At 36.6% G+C, this 11,135-nt stretch overlaps 1 protein-coding gene across 1 annotated transcript in view; it reads right to left on the minus strand.

The window, feature by feature from the left end:
- LOC26526554 (aminopeptidase N) overlaps positions 1-10,411 on the minus strand; it is a 154,004-nt gene extending 143,593 nt beyond the window's left edge. Inside the window, exons 1-2 of the mRNA XM_026976730.1 lie at positions 10,385-10,411; positions 8,006-8,068 (exon numbers count right to left, since the gene is read on the minus strand). Coding sequence (XP_026832531.1) covers positions 8,006-8,068 — 63 coding nt within the window. The 5' untranslated portion in view covers positions 10,385-10,411. The remainder of the gene's footprint in view (positions 1-8,005; positions 8,069-10,384) is intronic.
- Positions 10,412-11,135: the final 724 nt, after the last annotated feature.

Raw genomic sequence — 11,135 nt, forward strand, 5'->3', positions numbered from 1 at the left:
TCTATCGAAATTCCGCTAATAATTAGAATACCAGATTGAAGTCCTTTTCTAATTAATTATTACATTAATTATAAAATAATAATTGGGCGTGAGATTTTAAATCAGAATCTTGGAGCTACAATAACTATTGAAAAGATTGAACTTTTAAGACTAAGTTTGTGTACGACTTTTCTGCTTTGAATAATAGCGCCGATCTTTCTGAAAGTAATACCGAATTGTCTGATGTGGATAGATTAAATTTAAAAGACATTTTGAATGAATTTGCAGACTCATTTATTAGGGGATTTCCAAATTTATGAATTGTTATCATGGAATAATATTCATCCTAGAAGTTCTCCGTTTGCCAGTTCCGTGTTGCTAGTTAAAGACAAAAAGGGTTCTGATCGACTATGCGTGGATTACCGTGAATTAAATGCACACAACATTGCCGAAAATTACCCCTTGCCGCTAATAAGCGACCAAATATCTAGGCTACGCGGCGCTAGTTACTTTTCTATCTTTAGATATGGCTAGCGGTTTTCAACAGATCCTTATTCACCCAAACTTCTATTGAACGTACAGCATTCTTTACTCCGGAGGGCCAAATCGAATTTTTAACCATGCCATTCGGGTTTAAAAATGCTCCATCCGTATTTCAACGTGCAGTAATAAAAGCATTGGGTGAACTTGCATAAACTTATTGTTTATATGGATGACATTATGATAGTATCACAAACTAAAGAAGAAGCCTTTGAAAAATTAAGAAAGGTTTTAAGAATTCTATTTAAAGTTGGGTTTTCATTGAATATCGCAAATTGCTCGTTTCTAAAGAAATGCGTCGAATATCTTGGTTTTCAAGATAAGGGGGACAAATTCGACCCAATCCACGTAAAATGCAAGCATTAATTAAATTGCCTCCTCCACATTCAGTTTCCCAAGTAAGACAGTTTATTGGTCTTGCATCATATTTTCGGCAATTTGTGCCAAAATTTTCAGAGTTAATGAAACCGTTGTATGGTCTTACTTGTAAAAGTAAAATTTTCGAATGGAAACCAGAGCATGAGCAAGGTTATGAAAATACTGACAGATGAGCCAGTTTTAATATATTTGACCCGCAATATCCCATTGAGTTGCACACTGACGCTAGTATGGATTGCTATGGAGCTATTCTTCTTCATAAAATTGACTATAAGCCTCATGTTATCGAGTTTTATAGCAAGCAAACATCTTCTACCGAATCTCGATATCATTCATACGAGCTTAAAACTTTAGGTACACAATTCAATGAAACAGTTTCGGCATTATTTACATGGACGACATTTTACTTTATTTACTGATTGTGATTTGCTAAAAGCAACATGCAGTAAAATTGATCTCACGCCACGAATTCACCTTTGGTGGGCGTATATGCAATCTTTTGATTTTTATATCCAATATAGACAAGGTACTGAAATTGCTGATTTTCTTTCGCGTAATCCTCTATTAGCCAAAACGATTAAGCAGTCTTTTACAAAAGCTATCGTTTTGAAAATTCAAAACAACGAACTCGGAGAAAGTTTGCACAAAGTTATGAATTAAGCTCAAAAATGCTTTATCACTAAATCCAGAGAAATGGAAAAACTCGGTGCCTCCTTGTTGTCCCCAGACCACTCAGATGGTCAATAGTAAATCATGTTCATGAAGCGGTTGTGCACCTTAGGTGGTAGAAAACTTTGGATAAAATGTACGAATTTTATTGGTTTGAAAATATGGCTAAGTACTTCCGAAAATTTGTGCAAAATTGTAAAACTTGCAAATTGACTTAAGTTGCCAATTGAACTTCATCCCATACCTAAAGTAGATATTCCATTGTATACGATACATATTGATATTACGGGCAACCAGATATGTATATGCGTTTACTAAGTTTGTTTATCTGTACCACACAGTAAATATGAGCAGCGAAAGTTGTATAGACGCTTTCAAATCAGCAATATCCATATTTGGTGTAGCATCGCGAATCATTGCAGATCAGGGTAGATCTTTTACTCGATCAAGTTTAAATGAATTCTTTTCAATGCAAAAAAAAATTTAACACTTAATTACAACAGGCGCCTGTCGCGCAAAAGGCCAGGTAGAACCCGTTATGAGCGTTTTAAAACGTATGTTAACTGCAGTCGAAAGTAGTCAGCGTTCTTGGCAAGAAGCCATATGTGAAATTCAACAAGCTATAAATTGTACTGTAAATCGAATAACAAAATCTACTTCTCTGGAATTGTTAATTGGGAAACAGGCAAGACCTTTAAACAAAATGGCCAAAGAAAATATGCAAAACAACGCATGGTATGATAAAAATAGGTTAGATAAAAATAAAGCTAAAATCAATTATTTAAAAGTCGGCGATTATGTTTTGCTCAGAAATGCGGAGAGACATCAGACCAAATTAGACAATAAATTTAAAGGCCCATTCCTTGTGGCAGAGGTGCTGGATGAAGACCATTATGTCTTGAAATCTTTAGTTAATAGGCGAACATTTAAGTATTCTCAGGAAGCCTTGAGAAGTATGCCGACAGAAAAGATTCCCGGAGAGTTGGATATGTGAAATGAGAACGCATTGGTGGATTCCAATGAGAGTGAAAACGTTGAAAGAGACGTTACAGACATGTTCGTGGATTCCAACTAGAAAAGGTGTTGAAAGAGACGCCAAATCGTTGAAAGAGACGATAAAATGTTGAAAGAGACTTTAGAGAAAAACTTGTTTAGAGACACTATTGACTTTTGCGGTTCAAACACTATATCTTTGGCAGTGCACATTATGGAGTTGGCAGTGCTTACAGGCACACGAGTTAATGTGTTGGCTTGGTAGATGTCTGCCGACGTGTGGCAAAAGGCTGTTTTGGTTGGTGTCCTGAATGTCAGTGTACATTGAAAATCCAGCTGTTGAAAATTGTATAACGAATTCAAGTATAAAAAAAAAAACATGATCCACATCACTTCTGTCATTGAGAAGTGAAGGAAAATAATAATAAGCTCAAACAACCTGACTAATACTTATAAATTGCTTTTAATTATATTTTTACTACATAATCTGCTATCTCATAAAAGATATAATAAAAGCGAAAAGAAAAACTTTTGTAAAACAATAGGGCGTGTGCTAGTCAGGATGGCCGTGTCGCCGCTTTATATTATATGTCTCTGCTTTATATTAAATTTGTCATGCTGAAGCATTATAATTACAATGTTAATGTTTATTTAAATAAATGATGAAATGTAAATTAATTCGCAGAATTCTCTAGATTCTCTAGAATTGTTTCCGTTCGATAAAAATGTAGTAAAAATTAAAAATATATATAGTTTTATGGTTAGCTTAAGTTAATTATTAGATCGATTTTGAAACGTGCTGTCTATAATTGGTTGTATTTTTTATTTGAGTTTTCGGTGTTTCACGAGTTTTTGTATTGGTGTGTTTTTGGAGAAAATACGGTTTTTAGGCATTTTGACTGTTTATTAGTTATCGTATTAGTTCTGTATCAGTTTCGTAGTGGGAATATTGTCTTCGAAGTGTAAGTTATTTATTGTAGTGGAGTAAAATTGTGTTTTTAATTTTGTTTAATATGATTTTGGGTGAGTGTCCTCATAGGAATAGATATTTTAGCTATGACTATTGCTTTTACAACGTTAAGTAATTTGTATGAGATGCAGTTGAATTTTAGGCAGGACAGACATTTTATTATGTTCAGGTTTTTGCTTAAGCACTGGTAGGTAGTGCATTGGTATTTATGTGGGTGTTCCAAATATATTTGTTGTTTATATATTTTCCGAAGAGTCCAGAGACCCTACAGCTGGGATTTGAATGTTATCGCAATCTGTGGTGCAAGTGAAGTTGTGTTCCTTGCAAATGGGACAGTGCTTGAATTTTGGTAGAGATATGTAGAGATAAGGATGCCCCTGATTATGAGTACTAGTTCTCTTTATAATTTATGTTGTTTACTCTAAAGTTAATGTTGTAGATTTTGTTAAAATCAATTATAAGAAGTGGTTCTCGGCGTACGCGATAAATGTAATTTCTATATGTAGACATATTATGTCTGACAACTTGTAAAATGTATGATCGAAATTGGAGATCCTTGAGAGATGCATGCAAGCTTCCGTTAGATATGGGTAGTGAATTCAAAGTGTGAGAGAAAATTATTTTTCTGTTATGCAGGAAGTTTCTTATGTTATTTGTTATTTTTTAATCCAGTTTTCCATTCCTGGAGTTAGTTGATAACGGAATGCCCGAGTAGGCGAGCAAGTTTCGGATGCAGTCACACATACTTACACGGAACATCAGTCTGATTGTCCCATCCTGGCCAAGGATGTATCTTGAAGCTACAAAATAGTAAGAGTACTGCTTCGACTGTCACGGAGCAAGAGCAACCTACAATTTCGAAGCATTGGTGAGACACAAACGCAAAAGGCTCATTAATTGTTCGTGACCCAATTCCCAGAATCGGAAATTTACATTTCCTCGTCGAAAATCTTTTTACAAGTCTCTCCGCATCTATTTGCCTTTTGGCATGGAAACCTTCTTCGATACCTTAGCCAAGTTAAATTAACTGGAAAGGTTCTGCCAGAAAAGGATCCAGACAACAATACTTGGATAGTGTCTGGTCGATTTCTACCTCATCCCAGAACACTTCATCAGTACTTATCTATGACAATAGAAGAAATTCTCTAAAACAAATTGAAAGGGTATGGCTCATCGATCATGTAGAGATTCGCGAGAATACACTTACGCCGGAGTAGCAAAATTGTTAGGATTTCTATATAAAAACGGTACGGTGCAACTCAGATGGGCAGTTGGAACTACGACTGCCATTTAAGGATGAACCTATCGTTCTGGGAGCCTTATTCGACATCGCCAGGCAGAGATTCCTTTCTCGTCTCGTAAGTCATCCACAGTTAAACATCAAGCATTATTATATTCCGCACCACTACGTGCTCAAGCCTAACTGCCCAGCAGTATAAGCAACTTCACAGTCATTAATCGTCGTTCTATGTGTATGACTTCCTTTTGGAGCAGATACAGTAGAGGGCTAAATCGAATCAAAAGTAAGCGATTCTACAGAATAGCTGATTGGTATTTAAATCACTGGAATATTGTCGATGACGCTACAATCAAAAATTTGCAGTTGGACGACGAAATACTGGCTAGCACACACATGTTTTCGTTGTCGCCAAGTGTAGACCACGTTACCAAGCGCACAATTTTGTCCGTAGCATCTTTACTGTTCGATCTGTTCGGATTAGTAACTCCCATCATCAACGTGGCGAAAATCATCATTCTAAAGGAGTTGTGGCTACAAAAATTACATAGGGATTAGTCAGTACCCCAAGGCATTCATATAGCTTGCATGTCGCTTACGTCGTTGGTGTCTGTACCAATACCACAAATTTGTCTCCAATTTATCTTCTGTGACGCCTCCATCAGAGCGTATGAATGCTGAGTCCACGCTTGCAAACTCGGATCAGATGGTCTAGCCAAGGTATAGATAATAACATCTAAGTCCACAGTTGCTCCCATCAAGAAAGTATCTCTCTATTTATCTGTCCAAGTTAGAATTTTTGGAGCACATTTGTAAGCAAATCTCTAACAAAAAATCATTAGAATCTTTGCAGGCAGAGAGCCAACCTCTATGGTGCAAATCTCAAATTGTTCTACATTGGAATCGCCAACACTGAATCACATTATCAACCTTTTTCGGCATCCGAATTGCTGAGATTTAAGAAACTACGTCAAATTGTCACTGGAGACATGTTCCTACCTACTGTAGCCCGGCTAATATCCTGTCCAGAGACTGCACCATCGCCGAGTTGGAACGATCGATATGGATCAAGGAACCTGAGTTTTTACGCCAATATCATCAACATTGATACTGTGACTGGGATACTGTAACATGGAAACTGTGCAGCTGGGGAAGAGAAGCCTTTGCCGTAAAAACGACCTGTATTCAACTACTTGAAGGAATTTAAAAAATTGGTTCGTATCATCGCTGCCTTCTGATCAGCGTTTGGGTGTTCATCGTTGGGTGTTCAGCGACGCCGTAAACACATTTCAATCACCGTCGCCAACGCCAGCATAATTGCAGCGAGCGCTACATTGCATCGTCTGGAATATTTAAAGAAATCACTTCGCTCAAGAGATGTTTTCGGTCCTGAAGGGTCATCTGATTCACACTAAGCTGAAAATCTTAGTCTCTTCCGATTACCTAGCAGACTACCCAGTCGACCGAAAGGCATCCTGCCTTGCTCCCAGCTAAGGATCCCTTTGTATCAGAGTTCGCCGTCTTCATCTCCAAATCACCGGGCCAATGACGCTCGACAATTTAATTTGACAACAGTTCTGGATAGTGAACGCAAGGGACTGCGCAAGTCCTGCATACATTTTCGTCGCTATAGACCAACTCTCGAAAACAGCTACTGGGGAAACCAAGGACCGTATCACACTGTCTCGGTGTCTATCCCTTTTCAAGATTCGGAATAGATTTTACAACGTCTATTTGCACATCCGTGGTAAGCCTCCCATTAAGGCCTACCACCTAGCAATCTTCGTTTGCTTTGCCACAAAGGCTATACATGTCGAAGTGGAATCAGATCTCACCACGGATAGATTTATTGCATCACTTAATTACCCGATGCGGAAAATCAATCCATGAATTTTGACCCACTGAGTGGGACTTTATTCTGACTGGGGCTCCACACTTCGAGGACATATGGGATGCTGCAGTCAAAAGCGACAAGGGACTACAAAAATGCACACTTCGAGACACCAAATAAACTTTTGAGTGGTTAACGCCGCATCCGAGAACAATCGCATCGCCGACAATCCGGAAAAGTTGAATCGATGGAAGAAGATCAACGCATCACATCTGAAGTGGCTGGAACAACAAGTATATAAACGATCTCCAAGTGCGCACAACCTGCACGACCATTGCACCAATTCTAGCTGTCAACGACATGGTCACAGTTCACGAGGATAATCTTCCCTCATCGTATAATAAGCAACATCTCGGAATCGTGCAATATCATGCGTGTAGCTAATGTACGCACAGCCATGGTAATTATCTCCCACCCTACAAAATGTATTATTACCTGTCTCTTGAAAGTATATCGCATACGTTCAAGGGGTCCGGTATGTTTTGTCAAAACCCAATTATTTTAATTTGAATGATTTGAATGTTAGCTAACAGAACTCCTGTTATAATGATGTTGCCTACTCGTACGAACGAAGAAGTGGGAGAGATAGAAAAGAAGATAGGATAAGAGGAAAAGGAAAAATTGTATTAAAGGTTGTAACGCCGCGAAAAGTGGGGAGAAAAACTTAGATGATTACAAGTGTAAAGTTATGGCCTTTTGTCGTTTCAGCCCAATAAACGCGGCTTACACTCTAACAGAAAAGAACAGAATAACACGGGTTGACGATCTTGGTGTTCTTGCGGAGCCAAAACTTACATTTTTAGATCATACTACGTCTATTGTCAATTGTCGGATTCAGCAGTACTCGAATCGCATGGAATCGGTTCAAAAAACCTTTTTACTGTTTGCCGTACGGCGCCTAAATTGGGATAGACTAATGTTAATTACCTTCCCTTGCCAACCGCCGAACATTGCTTGAAAAAGTATTTATTTGAAATCTTTTTTGTAGCCAAGCAGATAGTCCCGACTTGGTTAGTCGAAAGTTGAGATTAAGCGTGTAGATTTCAGAGACATAAACGCAGCTCAAGTAACCCATGCTGCCACACCCACTATAACGCCCACAAGTCAGCTAAAACTGTCACGCCCAAATTTTTCAAAAATGTTTTAAAAATTTGTAAGTTTTTTATTTTTCTTATAAATTTCTATTGAAATGCTGTTTGATACGCCCATTTTTGTTTTAGTTGTATTATTTTGTTTGCCAATTTCTATCGATATGCCGAAACAGAATAAGTAACAGGAACTCGACTAAAGCGTTCTCTTGTTTTTGAAATAAAGCTATTATTTTTACAGATTCAGCTTGGTATGTTACCTTGAATGCAGACGCAGTTACAAGTATTGCCAATAATATTAGGGTTCGTGAACAACCAGCCATCTGTAACAAATAGAAATTAAAAACTTTTTAGTTTAAACTTTGTATATAAAAATTAAATATCACAGAATTCTAATAGCTGAAGATATTACGCTCAGGACTTTGCTTCTTCGCTGTAGGTGCAAGCATTTTCTCGGGCAAAAACTGATCCCAAGAATATTGATCACATTTCGTAAATTGGGCTATAGCATTTCCTTTCGGAAGGGTTTTCCTGCGGCAGATTGTATACTCTATTTATTCGCGGAGAGCGAGAAAGAATTCCCTTAGAGCACTGCTGGTGACAATCGACACAATCGACTAGTAATAAAATAAAAATAAAAGATGTTAACTGAACGAATGCGACCTGGTAGCTCTCACGCCTGGCCACAAATCGACCGGGCGGGCGACCGCCCACTAATCTAGCCGTCAACGACATGGTCATCGTTCTTGATCGTATAATAAGCAAGATCTCGGAATCGTGCAACATCGTGCGTGTAGCTAACGTACGCACTCCATGGTAATTATCTGCCACCATACAAGTCGTATTATTACCTCTCTCTTGAAAGTTCGCGTACTGAATTGAATTAATTGAGTGTTTTGAATGTTAGTTAACACAACACATGTTATTATGATACTGCCTACTCGTATGAACGAAGGAGTGGGAGAGATAGAAAAGAATATAGAAAAAAATTATTATAGAAAGTGTGCAACGCCACTAGAAGTGGAAAGTGAGGAGAAAGGCCAAGAATCATCAATAAATTTCATATTAGTAAACTACCACCATCCGACTTATTATTTACACAGCAAGAAAAAGCACTTCTTTAAAGTTGTTTCAGCCGTGAAATTTTTCTGGACAGGTTAGAAAAGGCTATTCATTGGTGGGGAAGCTGCACTTAAAGCAAACTATACTGATTAAAGCCATATCTTCTCTGATTGTTACAAAAAATATAAAATTTTCTTTCAGTTGGCACCCGCATTATAAGCACATCGTTTTCAATATGAATTCGCTAATAAGTCTCGCTAATATACGAATTGTCTTAATACATCAGAAAATATCAATAAAAACAAGAGAGAATGCTAAAGTCGAGTTCCCCGACAATCAGGTACCAATACTCAGCCAGTAGAAGTGCGAGCGAGAAATTTTCACATTTTTCTAGAATATTGATGCCTGCATTTCTTGCCATTTCATGCATTTGGGACTTACAATTGGATCGAGACAGCTTTAAAATACGGTATAACTAAACTTAAATGATTACAAGTGTAAAGTTATGGCCTTTTGTCGTTTCCCCCCAATCAACGCAACTTACACTCTAACAGAAAATAACAGAATAACACGGGTTGACGATCTTGGTGTTCTTCAGGATCCAAAACTTAAATTTTTTAGTTAGTTTTATGTTTAGTTTTTAAGTTAGGGGTGTGCTAGGTTTAATAAAACGGTGGTCGAAGGAATTTTATCATCCTTACAGGACTAAAACTTTTATAATTTCTCTAGCCCGTCGGATTCATAAGTACTCGAATCGCATGGAATCGGTTCAAAGAAGCTTTTTACTGTTTGCCGTACGGCGCCTAAATTGGGATGCGAAATTAACATTACCATAAGCGATAGACTATGTTAATTACCTTCCCTTACCAACCGACGAACATTGTTTAAAACAGTATTCATTTAAAATTTTAATTATAGCCAAGCAGATAGTCCCGACTTGGTTAGTCGACTTAGTCTCTTCTGTTCTAAGAAATTTTAATAGGAAGTATTTTAAACCATAGTATTTTAAGCCATAGTAAACCTAACTATGAGATGTATGAGCATTACAGAGTATAATGTTCCATTAAAATTCTGACGCTCTTAATGCAATAAATACTTTTTAAGTAAATAAATACCTTTTACTCTAACGGGTAACGGGTATACAAATTTGTTGAGTTTTAATCGTTTTAATACTTGTCTTGCTAATTTCTATCTACATACATAATATATATTATATGCCCAAACACATTGGACACAAACCGCCCAAAACAGTCCCATGTTTTTTTTTTTGCGATAGAATGCAACGCCGAGGAAATTAACTATATCGTTCTCTGTTATATTTATTTTTACTTCTACGACTCAGCCGTATTTTTTCTGGTATGACTTTCTTATAAAATTAATAATTTGGTAGCAGAAAGTGTAGATTAATTCTCTAAAGAAACTGCAACCTTAACTTTTAACCTGTGTGCTTTTTAGCTATTTCGAACTGATCTATCTTAGTTAATAATATTCTTAATATCCTTTACTGTAGACCTTACTTAAGCACTGCCTAACAAGCAAATTATTATAAAATGTATACATACACACAATTATAATACCTGTACCTTGAGCCCAAACTTTTTAGCTATTAGACTTCAATATCTTATATATATAATACATACACATAGTATCGCTCTCCGCTTTAAATACTATACAAAGAAACTTTTAGTAATGAAGTAATTCTACTCCAAATAAGGTTTGCTCAAGGGCGCATTTACCAGAGGAGTCTTCTTACCGTGGAATCTTTTGTTTTCACTATTAATAATTAAATATCAGGTAATCCTATCTTAGAAAATATAAAATACTAAGTATTTACTTTAAATATCAATTTTTAAATTTGTTTTAAACCTATATTTAATATTGTTGAAATGAACCGACGTGAACCGAGTTTACTGAAAGCAAGAAACCTTTTAAAGTAAAACTAATTATTCGTAATAGAAAAATCTTAAACTTCGAGGCCCACAGAAGGGGCCTACACAATATGTATTTTCTGCGTAATGAACAAAAGAGATTGAAAGTTCATAAACATAATTCATAATGTTATATTTTAAAATGTATATTATATTTATTTTATATTGCCTTGTATTTATATGTACTTTTAGAATGTATGAAATGCTGTTACCGCCCCTGTAACAACGACTTCAGGTTTTCTTTTGAAACCAACAATGGACTAATTTGGAATGGTTCTTTAAAAATAAGTTTAATTTATCTGGCTAAGTAAATTGGAGTGACTATGCATTCTTTGGTTTCACAGCTTACATATAATATAGCCTAATTTAAATTCACTAAGCGTTGTCCTTCAGGGGATGT

This window comes from Drosophila erecta, unplaced genomic scaffold, assembly GCF_003286155.1.
Source record: "Drosophila erecta strain 14021-0224.00,06,07 unplaced genomic scaffold, DereRS2 tig00000021-arrow-pilon, whole genome shotgun sequence".
Classification (NCBI taxonomy): Eukaryota; Metazoa; Arthropoda; class Insecta; order Diptera; family Drosophilidae; genus Drosophila; species Drosophila erecta.